The following is a 14,636-nucleotide window of genomic DNA, read 5'->3' on the forward strand; positions in this document are numbered from 1 at the left end:
TAGAAATATTTTAATTTATTTTAGGTAGAAACCGTGGTATCACACTAATACGACTTTAATTTAAAATGTTACGTAATAAAATCATGTTTTAACATAAATCCAACTTTAGAAATATTTAGCACAACTCATTTTGCCTCATTCTTTACCTAACTACCCTGTTTTCCGCCTTCATTTCTCCACCATAAGCCTCATTGCCAATTTAAGGGCATTAGATTTCATGCATTGTACACTTCTTCGTGTTAACCTAGTTATTGCACTCCAATTAGGTTTCAATTGGGTATCTGTGAATGAAAAGAAAATTAATTAAAAAGATAAATTTTAAACCCTAAACAATTTTTCATTTTTTTTTCTAATATCTCCAAGTTCACTCCTATGTCTAAAGTATTTTTTTTTTTCTTAAATATTGTAGTTTTCATAGAATTTCAATTTTGAGATGATATTTTGACATCCATACAAGTATACCCAACTGGCAAGTTAAAATAACAATATTTTGGTTATTTGTTTTATTTTTTTTAACTTCAAATTCTAATACACATTATTATTATTAATTATTATTATTATTGTAAGTTTTAATGTGGGTATATTTTTTTCCCAAAGATTTCAAAGTATTATTTTACTTTCAAATTTTAGTAAGTGTTTACTCTTATCTATAATTTAAAATTTATTTATATTAGTCAAGTTATTATAATTTATTCATTAAAATTGAAAAAAAAATATTATTTAACTATTTAGATAAAGTATAAATTTTATATTAATAAAATAAGATTATAAATGAAAATGAACTTTTAATTTAAATGAAGAGATAATCTAGTTCAAAATCTATGCTGCTTGAACTTATTCGTGGGTAAATTACAAAGCATCCTTTTCGTATATAGTTCATACTCATTCTACTAAATACAGTTAAATTAGTTTATATGTCGTCAAAATTCACACTTGAGATAAACAAATGTTCAACACAAATTACGTTAGGAAAATCAAGTTTGATAAATTTTGTTCTAACTCAAATTTCAAACTCGCTATTTCCTATCCCTAACACTTGTAACAGCAATTTTCCTTCCTTTTATATTCACTCAATACTCGACAGAAAAGAACACAGTTGCCACCAAACAAATGCTTGTGAGATGGTGCTAATTTTACTAGACATGGATAGGAAGACGTTGCAAGTAATTTGAGGGTTATTGTGGCCATAGATATCAGTAAAAATACAGCATATCCAATCAAGAAAAGCTTTTCAGCATTATCTGAAAGGATTTTCAGGAATGACTGAAATTTTAACTTTTGAAGCCAAAACTCAATAATTCCTACATCTACTGCAAACAAAGGAGACTGAAAATTAATGCCTCATTGCATTTGTAAAAAGGGGAAAAAAATTAAAGCATAAGTCATCCATTTCACAATGAAAACTGACACTTTTTTCTTCTATATCTACTTTCAGTCAGTCCCTTGTACACATAGGGGTTAAATATAACTTTCTTTTTTCTGTTATCCCAGCTCAGAAATTTGTTGTCCAATTGATGTGGCCCAATTGGGGCTGCTGATATGCACCAACCTGTGGTCCAGGAGCAGCTGCAGCTACACCAACTCCAACATTGCTGCCAATAGCTGGTGGTCCTAAATGGTGAGGACTAGCCATGGCAGCTGGCTGTGGAGGAGTGTGGTACATGCCAGGGAACTGCATGTGAGAAGACTGAGCTGCAGCTGCATTGAAGGAAGCATGACCAGTGTGTGAAGGCATGTAAGCTGCATGTGGTGTTTGCCCTGGCATGTTATAGTATGGACCAGATTGCATTCCAGGAAGATCCCTTGGATTTTGTAACCAAATTTCAGATGTCTCAGCCTGTGATTGAGGGGAGAAATAAGAAATCAAATCTTAGTTTTGCAGAAGAAAGCAACAAATGATGTGATTGATGATAGAAGATGCAGAGATTACTAATCTTATCCTATTCTTCTCTACATTCTATTTCCTATTTAGATTCAAGAGTCAATGTGGATTACATTACTGCAACTTCTACTATTAAAAAGAAATATACACAGGATTAGAACCTTTTGGTGCCTCCCTTAAAACTGAAAAAAAAGAAGAGGACAAATGGAAATAATAATGATTCTAGAAAAACACACAATCACATAATTAATCAACTTAGTTATTGCATTTTTGTTAATGCTTCATTTGCTGACATTCAAGAAAAATGTTTTTTTAACACTACACAACCAAATTATTACCTGAGGATTTGGGACATAAAGATTATCTTTGTACTTCACTCGAGATGAATCTTCAAGAGCTGTTGCACCCCCAACCACACCAGGAGTTATCATGGCATATCCAGTTGGACTAGCAAAATTTCCAAACCCAGCAGGATTTCCAGCAGGCACGGGCTTGAACTGTTGAACTCCATATTTAAGATTGTTGGCATTAAGATGGGAACCACCTCCAGGCATTAACAAGTAACTGTTGCCATTGGTTGGGTGAGGGTAGGGAGGATTACTTGAATATCCAGGCATTGCCATAGGTGGAACATAAACCGGGGACAGAAATTGACGATATGGCATAAGATTAGCAAAGTGTGAAACATGAACTTGTGGATACATTTGCGGCACTGGAGGTTGTTGCTGTTGTACCATAGCAATTGTGGAAGCAGGAGTATTATTGGTTCCATGGGAGATCAAAGCCTACACTCGCAACATGGAGAATTTAATAAAATATGAAGAACGCCAACAAAATTAAAATGCCAATTAATCTTGCATTTCAAGCGAGGAGAGAACTTTTCCATTTTATATTCTCCACAAAAACTAAATCAAAAACAAAGTCAAATGTTTTCTCAATCCAAATTAAAATAGATCAATCTGTGCCAATTGTTTTAAAAGGGATTTACTTTAAGTAAACCCCGGCATAATTAAATCATTCTGCAAACATGGGTAGTGAATAAACAAGAAATCCTTCCAACCTTTTGATTATAATTTATCTAGTTGAGGTTGATACTAAATACATTGTAATAATTAGGTGGAGGATTCAACTTTGTTCAGTGACATAGAAAATGGGTTGGTACCTCTTGTACCGTGTGTGTGTGTGTGTATAAGTTGTATTTTTCTACAGATAAAAAACCCATTAAAGTAAACTACAATCAAGAAATTAAAAGACTTTAATATTCTATTGGCATATAAATTTATTATACCTCCTGCGGAGATGATAAACCCTGCCCTCGAACAGTTTCATCAATTGTAGGTCTGAAATAAGGTATGTCATACCCAGTTGGAGGATCATACGCCTGTTTAGAAAATTAAAAGTGAGAATGACAAGACAACAAGACACAAAGTACACCTCTTATACATACTATTACACAAACTGATAAATATTTGGCATGATTGTATTGGGCAATCGTTTCACTGATAGAATCATAGGAAAAAGTTTCAAGAATTGTCACATACTGTCAATAGAAAAGAGAGACGGACATCTTTTAAATGTCAATTCAATCAGACGGCCAAAAGAGTGTAGCAAGTACAAAAAATATGGGAGTCACATTAAGGATTTAACAGTGGGTTCAGTGCATGTGAATAAGACAGACCGTTTTCTAGTGCATTAGATTATCTTTTTTGCCAGATTGTAAATCACTGACAACAAATATGTTTCATGTCCCTCCTAACATGCAACGCATCTCAAATATCATTGCAGACAACAGACAGAACAGCCTATAATTATTAATTTTGCACCATAGTGTCACAATCACTAGTGCAGAGGACACCCTGCCACTGCTCTAATGACAGTAACATCGTGGCTGGCCTTGTCACCACAGTGCCAAAAATTTTCATAGCCAAAAACTCCATGGTGAATGCTTGGCGGAGCAGACACAACTGGGTGGTGTTTGCCCCTGAAACCAGTCCCATTTCAAAGTTTTTGGGGAATGTGCAAACTAGAAAAATCCCCAGCCTATTGATAAATCTGACATTATTTTTCAACATTTTATTCTTTGCGCACGCTGACCCATCAGTTTCCAATGAGTTTTCTGGCCAATCTTCACCATGTCCAAATACATGTCCTGACATTTGGCTGTCCAGTGTAAAATTATAGGCCTTTTTTCTTAACTTTTCAACAAATAAGCATAGTGTAATATAGATATATTTAGGGTCCAAAACGCAGCCACCCTACTATCCACTGTAACATCTTTTGGAGTTGGTCACCTGAAACCACTTTCCACATTGACTGCTACGGAACAAACTGCCACATCTAATCCATACTGCACCTGATCTAACCCTTTATGGTCACGACCAGTGCCTGACTAGTGAATATCTCCAGTTTCAATGGTTTGCAGATGATAATGATCAATGGCAAAAGACAATCAAATCACAGGCATAGTGCCTAACCAGAGGTCTGGTTATGCAGCCCGTCATTGCCAGAGTCTCACTAACATAGTATAAACAACTATGGTCATTGATAAATTTGCATAGACAACAGCGAAAGTTCAACAACATAAGGACTACGATGGTATAATTGAAAAGAAACACACACCGCAAAGCCTGGCATATCATGAGAATCTTGCTGCTGAGGTTCTGAAGGTTCATAAGATGGACTGCCATCACGAACTAACCCAATGTTACCATAATTGTCCTGAGTGTTTGAAGACTCTTTGTTATCAGGCAAATGTTGCTCAGAAGCAGCACCAGATACAGGAGAGTCTGACCCAGAACTTCTGATGTGTTCCTCCAGTAACTCCACCTGCTTGCTGCCAGAAACATCATCAGTGGACAACTCTTCAGCAGGTACTGTCAAGCTGCAATCAAATAAAAACAACATTACGTTTTGTTAACAGGAAAAGCATACTAACTATCATGGACTTATTAGCTGTGTGTGAAAGTAACGTATGGAATATACATTTGAAAAAAAAAAAATCATAAACCTTAAAATTTCAACAAAAATACTACAAAGAAATTTAACAAATACATCAGAACTGTGAGGCTGCCAGCTCCATGCCCAAATACTAAACTCTCTAACCTAAAACTAAAAAATACAATTAAAACAAGAAATGCAAACCTTGCAGCCAATTCATCATTTGATTTTTCGGAAGCTCCTATTATGTGATACTTAGATTGAAGCCTTGAAGAATCAAGTTCAGTCCCAATGGTACCAAAGGTCAGCCGGCATCTGTCAGTCTCTGGAACTCGAATATGCTGTGCTATAATCACATTTTGGTTCTCATATATATTTACTTCGGAAAGTTTGTCTTGAAGCTCTGCTGCATCTGATTCTATATCTCCAGAACTTTCTGCAGGAGGAGAAGCAGAAGCAGCAGCCTTTTTAGGGGTTCCAATTACTCCAGGACTATTACTGTTTGGCTTCTGGCTAGATTTAGGCTTCCATTCTTTATTTTGCTGGGAAACTGCATCATTCAAAACTCATCAAATTTCTAGGCAAGAATTAATATATATATATATATATATATAATAAAAAAGAATCCTACACCAAAATCATCTCATTTCATTAATATGCGTAATGAAATGGATAGTTCAATCATAAGCACTTCCATCAAACAAAAATGCAAAGAAAAAAATGGGTACATTACAGGTACATTTTAATAAGCAAGTTTCTCTGAAACATGTAAGAAAAGCTTAAACAAAAATCCACAATAAGTTCTCCCACTCAATTGTTCTGGATTTCGGTCATTTTGACTGAATTTAAATGCTATATTTAGCCTACCACAAAAGCAGAGCATACTCCAACATGATAGGCTTGAAAATTTAGATCAAAATCATAATTGGTAGAGCCGTTTCAAAGAACTACCTCTTTGATGTCCCGCAATTTGTTGATGTGGTCTACTATTATACTGGTTGTTCACAGACGCTCTGCTAACTGGCACACCAGATGATGAAGGCTCAGTTACTTTAGTTTGACTAAATTGTTCAGTCTTCAAGACAGCACCAACTGATTGGAAAGAATCTGTAGATGTACCATCTTTTCCAGCAACATAAGAGCTGCTAGGAGCAGATGATTGTTTTACTTTGTTGTCTGAAGGCTGTCGCCTAACACCAACAACCCCAACTTCACGCCTAATAGCTCCAACAACACCTGATGATCTAGAATCAGGTGAGGGCACATGAACAGGATCTGTTGAAGAGGAATACACCCCAACAGCAGAACTGCTGCTTGATGCCACTGTAGCTGGATTTTGATGGATGTGGTTAGGCTTAATTGGTTGCACCCGTCCAGCTGCATTTGAAACCATGTTTTGTTTATCCTTATCCTTATCCTCAGATGCAATTTTTCTTTCAACAGTATTTGGAACAGCATCTTTCTGGTATCTCACAAATGAATCAGAAGGACCATTTAGTGCCTGGGATGAATTCCTTGAGCCAGATGACCTATGACTGGTGGAGGCTGACGAACTGCAACAATGATGAAAACATGTATATATAAAATTCATTATCCAACAACTACGTGAATAAATCAAAATAGCGATCCCTGACAAATATGTCTTTCAAATCTGACATAAAGGTCCATTGCATTAGTTAAAACTAAAGAATGCCAATCAGTAGAATCACTGGACTTTCATTCCTGGTGTTGCCTATTATAGATATACAATAACAAATTTTGATTTAAATATTATATTACGAAGATTGGTTTACTATTTCTCCTCATTTGATTCCTTTCTAACCCCTTCTGTTAAACGTAAACTGTTAACTTTCTATCTGGGTCAGTATACCTCGCATTAGTTTGCATGCATCTGACCTTGGGTTTGAATAATTCACATGCATCAGTAAAGTAATCTTCTATTAAAATTGTTTTCACAGATCAGGTAAGCATTCCCCTTTTATAACCTCTCACAGAAGAAGGGTTAGAATATATTGACAGCTGCTGAAACTAGATATACAAAGTGGCAAAAGGCAATCAACCAATCCTTCAAAATCCATACAAAATAAAATTGAGATCGTACCCCTTTTCAGATATGTTTACATTTGGCTGCTCACTGGCAGATGTTGAGTTCTGCTGTGAAAGAGGCTTTACTTCTTTATATATATGATTTACCCTGTTGTCTCTAACAACACGGAACTCTCTGCTGATGCCTGAATAATAATAATGAACTTAAAGATCAGAGCAGATAGTAATGACAACATGTAAACATATACAAAACAAGTGATTCATTTAGCTATTGGAAACCACATATGCAAATGAAGGTTTTGAAAACAGAAAACCATAAATTATTCATCAAGAGTAAATTATTAGATGGATATATCATATATGGCTAAAATACCACTCTTCATCTAGTTTCAACTAGAAAAAGTCATCCACCATATGAACAAAAGGACACAGGCAGCATAAAAAGCATTACAATCAAAGAAAAAAAAAACAACTACTACGTATCAAGTGAATTGGAAATGCAACATATTTAAAAATACATTATGGATCTTCCCCCATAGCAATGTTTACTATCATGTGCCACAATAAGAACAAAAACTACTGAAGAAAAAATTGGGAGTAAAACATGAATGCTCATTTTAAAAAAGACATATTACCAGGTAAAGCACTCCGAGAATAGTTTGTTCTTCGAACATTGCGTTCAGAAGGGGTGTGAAATTTCACTCCTTGACCACTACTATTCTCAGATGGCCTTCGCGAGTCAGCTGAACCATTGTTCCCAACATTATGAATCTGTAAAGACAGAAACATTCAATAAAATTACAGATAAGAGAGTCACTAGTCTTTAGCATGTAACTGGGATTTAATTTAATAAGTCATCCAGAAAGAATACAAGAAATTGTACCTCCTTCTTTCGGTCTCTCCTCCTCTTCACCTCATGAAATGGATCTGAATAATAAAGCCACAATGAACATTAGTAGATCTTTTTTGTTTAATTTTCTTTCAAATCAATACTTAATATGGGACATTGCCAAACTCCAATTAGAGCTGAACAAATAAACTAACATAAGAAAACATTCACCAGTTGCAGAATCACATACATGGTTTAAAACAATATAATCTAGCAACATTCTAATTTAGACAGCCTAATTGCAATGGCCATCAATAAGCACTCACATTCATCCAGCAACTATTTACCATTCAAATACATCAATGAAATACATTAAATTTAAAAAATGTAGATCAAATAAATTTCAGGACTCGACAAATTATTAACCCTAAAAATGATATAATTCAATGACAGGATGGCTACTATTTTAAAATGGTTTTTGAATCATATGTTACAGGTAGCAGAAGTTTAAAACATATTCAGCACAGAATAATTGTCCTACACTTTCACTTTGATAATGAAGTTAACATTTTGTTACCAATGATCAGCCCAAACAATTCTGATAGTGCCACAAACTCTACGCCAGCATTTTCGGCAGGCAGCCTAAATAAACAAAACATACCAAAAAGATATGAACATATGCAATCATGTAAGGTTTTAAACAACTGAACCACAATTTCAGCCACAACGTTAATGTTTGGTTTGTCCCTAGGTTTCCACAATAACAAAGATCATTACAGTTTCAAACATTAAAATCATGCAGCAACAGCAAAAATAACACAATCAAAGAAAGCTCCACCGCGTTCATCATAGCTCAGCCTTCTATGCCACAAAAAAAGCCAACAAAATCATTCTAAACTCTTATCATCCTCATTCTCACAAATGCAAATTAAATACAAAATTCAGCCCACACATGAATTACACAAACACCCCAGCGCCACAAAACATTCTCCACCAATCAACGAAACACCACAAGAGATGGTAAAAATGAGAGCCAAAACCCCCTCAATCAAAAACAAAAACAAAAGCAACACAATTCAAAAACTCAAAAGAGGGAAGCAAGGCTTAAGAACAAAAAGGTAAAACATGGCCCCACCAAGGCACCCACCAACCTTGGTTGAGCAATTTCTGAGTGGTTTCGTTAGGATCCATGTTGGTTTCCTTAAGGGCAACATAGATATCAGCATCAGAATGATTCCCCACGATTTCCTTGATGGATTGAATGGTTTTGCGCACTCTCGCAGAGAGCAAATGGGTACCAGTGCCACTCTCCGTTCTGGAACCAGGGACCATTGCACCCTAAACCCAACAGACCCAACCCAGAAGATAAAACACAACCAAAGCGACGAAAAAACAAAACCTTGAGGCTAACACTGGAGATAACAAGAGACGGGTAGGGTTTTGTTCTTCTCAATAGGGACAGAGAGAGAAAGAGAGACGAAGAACAGGGAGAAAAGGAAGCGGCTTGGAGCGACAGAGTGAGGGTTTTGAAAACGTTTGACAATGACTTTAGTTTTGAGGGAAAAAATTTATACGCTTAAATCCCACATTGCTTCACTTTGTGTGTTGTGTTGTGCCCTAGTGCTGTTCTCCACTAAACTACGGTTATACCCTTTGCTTAAACAAAAATTGCAAATCATTTTCAAAGGATTCACCAATAATGTCAAAACCAACATGTGGGTTATTCATCATTATGGATTATCAGTTTCATTTGGCAATTGCAAATTTTATAATAATAAAAAATAATAACCAATTTAATTCCCAAAATTATTTATGAGTATCATCATTCGTTTTTTAAAACAAAATTATAAAATGTTATCTTGAATCAGGAAGCTATTAATCATTAATAAATAATGAATGTTACTTAACTATTTTGTATGTTAAATTTTTAAAAAATTTATGAATTAAACTAGGGTAGTAAGTAACTTACATTTTTTTCACTCACTCCCTTATTATGTTTTATATAAAAAAAATCACAAAATATTGTTTTAAAAATCACATTATTCCCTTTTGTTATTATATTTTAAATTTAAATTAGGAAGCTATTAATTATTATTAATAAATAATGGCCATTACTTAACTAATCTAAGGTATTAAGTAATTTATATTTTTTCACTCACTCCCTTATTATGTTTTACCCTTATCATATTTTATATAGAAAAAAATAATCACAAAATATTGTTTTGAAAATCACATTATTCCCTTTTGTTATTATATTTTTACATTTTTATTTTATGTTTTTATTGAAATATTGTTTTAACAAAGATACTCTCAACTATTCGATAATCCAAAAGCACAGCGGAGAGTGTTCACCATCTTCACCGCCGAGGAACATCCGAACAAGGTACTTCACCGCTGGCACCATCATCTTCTTCTTTTCCCCTTATCCTTTTAATTTCTGCGATTCAATGTACTGTACTGACAAAGAAATAAACCGCGACAAGTTCACTGGTTTCACCCTCTCTTTCAATCCCTTTATTCCGGAAATCCTGTTTCTGCGGCGCGGTCAACCAATTGTGCTCCTCGCAACCCTTTTCTTTTTGTAAAACCCATGTTTCTTAACTCTCAATGATTAGTTTTTTTTTATATATATATATGATTTTTGAGTTTGGTTCCTTATTTCACCAGTTTGAGCTTTCATTTGGACAAAAGGTTGCATTTTTACCATAAGGGTTAGTGGTTGTGTTGAGCTTCTTTTTGTGCTCTTCGACCATATGTTGCTGCATTTGATTTGTGTTTTGTTGTAGATTTTTTTTGTTTTCTTAATCTGGAAATTTGTTGGTCTTGCTTATTGAAACCTTAAACTGACCGAGTTGCGGTCAAGCTCGTGAAATTTGTATCCTGCAAAATTAACGTGTTCTGAGGAGCGAAATCAATCTTCTAGAAATTGATTAGAAGATTAATTCTAATATGAAAAAAGGCTTTAGAATTTTCAGGTGTAGCTACTCAAGTTTTTACAGTTGTTGGATTGTGACTACGTGTTGTAATAGTCTTTTGATGAGCGACTATGGGATGCAATATAAAGCATCTGAAATATCTTCACATAACACTGATAACAGGTTTTTGGAATTGTTAGTTTAAGATCAGAGCTGTTACATTGCACACGGCCATTGACCATTGTATTTATATGAGATGATTGTGATGTATTGTTGCTAATTTGTACAGGATGTTTATCCTTACTTTCTTGTTTTCACACATGAATTTTATTGTGAAACTGATATGTGGTTTTGGTACAGAGTAATCACATTGTTGCTCTGAAAGTACTCTTTAAGAGCCAATTGCAGCAATCCCAAGTTGTTCATCAACTTCGGCAGGAAGTTGAGAACAGTTCTTCTGATCTCCGATTTCAGTGAATATAACAGGTCTTCTCCTCTCCTCTCATGTACTGTTGTTTGTGTAATACAAAAAATTCAATAAAATAATTAGTGATTTTTGTACATTAATTTTCAGTTTATATCAAAATCCTGATCCTAAGTTTATCAATGTTACAGCTTGAAGATATTGAAAGGGGTGCACGTGAGAGACCAGCTCACCCTAATTTTGCATAATAGACCACTGACTCAAGCTTCTCTTATACGGTACACATCTATGTATTGATTTGCTGTTTTTTAAAAATGTAAATGAAGAAGAACTTGTACAACTTGTTGAACTACTTGAATTGAACTGTCTGTGTCTGGACACTTTAGAATATAATAGTTACTTGAAGTTTAGCTCACAATTGTAAAGTGGATTACTGTCTTGCCGAGGTCCTACACAATTAATTTTGCATGTATAATGATTAACACTTAGAAGAAACTACTGAACTTTGAATTAACAGGTGGACATGGTGAAAAACCTCGCAGGGACTTCTAGTTGCGCTACTTTGTTGATTGTTTTACAAAGTTTTGAGAATGCTAATTTCAGAATTACTTCTTAGTTTTTTACATCATTACTCATGCAACCTTCTGAGAATGCCAGTCACATGCATGGAGCATATTATAAAAGTTAAGGACTCTTAAATATCATATGTTTATTAAGAAATTTACATTCATATTAATTATTCCTACTAATTTAAATAAATAAAGGAAAAAGGTAAAAGTCTTATATGGGTCAGCCCGCAAGCCAGGATCTATGCAGGGTGGGCTGGAAAATTGAGTCAACATTTCTTAAGTGGGGTGGGCCGACCTAGCTTGCTTTATCCGGGCCAAATGCGGGTCGGGTCAATCTATATTGCCATCCAAGTATTTTATTATGTGTATTGCATGAGATAAACTTCCTTTATATAATTGAGATTTATAATGAATAAATATCGTTAAAATAAATTATATGGTGGCTAAAATTCCTAATAAATCAATATTTCTTAAATATATAAATCATATTTTAAATTTACGATATCTAATTTAAGTTTGGAAGACAAGATAAAAGTGTTGGTCTTTAGAGTAGCAGGACTTCAATCCTATTGACTTTATCACAGAACTGGAAGACTATGTTACCACTTCGACTTTCTCTACTGCCCTTTGGTTACAAAGTAATTTTTTCAATTCATTCTTTTTTATGTCCTATTTTTGTGCTTTAGTGGTACCTTTTGTGAGGCCCTTGTCTTCTGCCTTTTCGAGTTTAATGTTCTTAATTTCTGAATGCTAATCTGTTAATATTTCTTCGTTTTGAATTTTTCATTTACTTTATGCTTATGGGTGGAATGTATTTTCCTTCAAATGATCTGTTTTACCTTTCGGTTCTTTGTCTGCTATCCTTGTTTGTGCGATGTTGATTTCTATACTTTTCTGATCTTTTGTTCCTTGTGCTGAACTTTTTTAATGGTTGTTCTTAGCAATTTGTTTTCAAGACTATATTCATATTTATGTGTCTTTATTTTACCTAATAATTTCCATAATGAGTTTTCGATTCTTACACATTGTTTACAAATAACTCCTTTCCTTTTTGTTTATTAGTAATATTCCAATTGAGAGTTTTTCTTTAATCCTTATGCTTACACATGCTTGTTTGAACAGGGGAATACTATCTTCAATTCATCAGTATGTTCAGTTCATCAGGCATGGCAGATGGATCTGGTATGTTCAAGGTTCATCAAACAATTGGCAGTGTTCTGTGTTGCAAGTGTGGAATTCCAATGCAGCCAAATGCTGCTAGTATGTGTGTTAAGTGTTTGAGCTCGGAAGTTGACATTACCGAAGGATTACTGAAGCGGTTAGTGCTGGTGCATTGCCCTGAGTGTGAGAGTTACTTGCAGCCACCAAGAAGTTGGGTCAAGCTACAGTTAGAATCAAAGGAGCTGCTGACATTTTGCTTGAAGAAATTGCAGAAAAATTTTAATTCTAGTAAAGTGAGGTTGGTACATGCCGAGTTTATTTGGACTGAACCCCATTCGAGGAGGATAAAAGTCAAGGTCAAGGTTCAGAAAGAGGTTATCAACGGAGCAATTCTTGAACAGTCTTATACCGTGGAGTATGTTCAACAAGAGCATATGTGTGAATCTTGTTCTAGGGTTCAGGCTAATCCTGACCAGTGGGTTGCTGCTGTGCAACTTAGACAACATGTTTCTCATAGGCGTACTTTCTTTTATCTAGAGCAGCTAATTCTGAAACATGGTGCTGCTGCCAGGGCTATAAGAATCAAACAAATGGAACAAGGTATTGACTTCTTCTTCTCCAATCGAAGTCATGCAGTTAAATTTGTGGAGTTTGTTGGGAAAGTTGCTCCCATAAGGAGCCGCAGTGATAAGCAGCTAGTTTCTCATGATCCAAAGAGTAATAACTACAACTACAAATATACATTCTCTGTTGAAATCAGCTCCATTTGCCGTGAGGATTTAATCTGTCTGCCTCCAAAAGTCGCTGTTAGTTTGGGAAATCTTGGTCCTATTGTGATTTGCACCAAGGTTACCAACAGCATTGCGCTGCTTGATCCATTTACCCTGAGGCATTGTTTCTTAGATGCTGATCAATACTGGAGAACATCCTTCCAGTCATTGCTTACTAGCAGACAATTAGTGGAATATATAGTGTTGGATGTGGAGGTTGTTTCATCTGAGGTTACTATTGGTGGCACAAAATATCGCTTAGCAGATGCTCAAGTTGCTCGTGTGTCGGATTTTGGCAAGAACGACACAATATTTAACATCAAGACCCATCTGGGCCATCTTTTAAATCCTGGTGATTATGCTCTTGGTTATGATCTGTATGGGGCTAATAGTAATGACATGGAGTTGGACAAGTACAAAGGGCACATACCTGAAGCAATTTTAATAAAGAAGAGTTATGAAGAGAAGCGCCAAAAGAAACGTGGGAAGCCTCGAGCATGGAAGCTTAAATCACTTGAAATGGAGGTTGATGATAGGAGGCTTGATCAAGACAAAATGGTCTCAGAATATGAACAATTCTTGAAAGATTTGGAAGAAAACCCTGATATGAGGTTCAACATATCATTGTACCGAAACAAGGAGTACCAGCCATCAGAGATGGCATCGGTGACTGATGGCGATGAGCTACCTTCTGTTCCATTGGATGAATTATTGGCTGATCTTGATCTGAGTGAAGATGAAGATGAAGAAGACAACATGACAGAATGAACGAAAGCTTCTTCCTATCTTGATATAGTACTTCTCTGGAATCTTTGGTTTCTTTCTTGTTTATTGAAAGAATGATGAGATGGTAATTTTTCAGGCACTTACAAATAGCTTGCGTTAACATTCTTTCACTATTTTGGTGTTGAATCAGTTCAGCTTTCTCCAACCTTTGTTTTTTCGATAAGGGAGACAACTTAAGATCTTATCATGTTTTATTTTTTCAAACCAGTTTGTCTGAGATGTCTTGTTTCTTTTATGTAAGTTTTACAGAATTTTTGAGGAAAGATGAGGAGAATTTCTCGAGTTATGAGTGAGATTAATGATTTATTCGTCCCTCT

At 35.1% G+C, this 14,636-nt stretch overlaps 2 protein-coding genes across 2 annotated transcripts; one reads left to right on the top strand and one right to left on the bottom strand.

Moving 5' to 3' along the window:
- Positions 1 to 1,167: 1,167 nt before the first annotated feature.
- Positions 1,168 to 9,266, bottom strand: LOC114166706 (GBF-interacting protein 1-like). The gene is made up of 10 exons (XM_028051480.1): positions 8,846 to 9,266; positions 7,749 to 7,792; positions 7,501 to 7,636; positions 6,921 to 7,050; positions 5,771 to 6,372; positions 5,024 to 5,369; positions 4,502 to 4,763; positions 3,171 to 3,263; positions 2,221 to 2,667; positions 1,168 to 1,837 (listed from the first exon to the last, which is right to left on the bottom strand). Exons 1-10 carry the CDS (start codon positions 9,024 to 9,026, stop codon positions 1,493 to 1,495), a joined length of 2,586 nt encoding a protein of 861 aa, XP_027907281.1. The 5' UTR covers positions 9,027 to 9,266; the 3' UTR covers positions 1,168 to 1,492.
- A 727-nt stretch (positions 9,267 to 9,993) lies between these two features.
- Positions 9,994 to 14,612, top strand: LOC114167634 (60S ribosomal export protein NMD3-like). The gene is made up of 4 exons (XM_028052749.1): positions 9,994 to 10,077; positions 10,970 to 11,095; positions 11,225 to 11,311; positions 12,725 to 14,612. Exon 4 carries the CDS (start codon positions 12,751 to 12,753, stop codon positions 14,299 to 14,301), a length of 1,551 nt encoding a protein of 516 aa, XP_027908550.1. The 5' UTR covers positions 9,994 to 10,077; positions 10,970 to 11,095; positions 11,225 to 11,311; positions 12,725 to 12,750; the 3' UTR covers positions 14,302 to 14,612.
- The last annotated feature ends 24 nt before the right edge of the window (positions 14,613 to 14,636 follow it).

This window comes from Vigna unguiculata, chromosome 10 (genome assembly GCF_004118075.2).
Source record: "Vigna unguiculata cultivar IT97K-499-35 chromosome 10, ASM411807v1, whole genome shotgun sequence".
Taxonomy (NCBI): domain Eukaryota; kingdom Viridiplantae; phylum Streptophyta; class Magnoliopsida; order Fabales; family Fabaceae; genus Vigna; species Vigna unguiculata.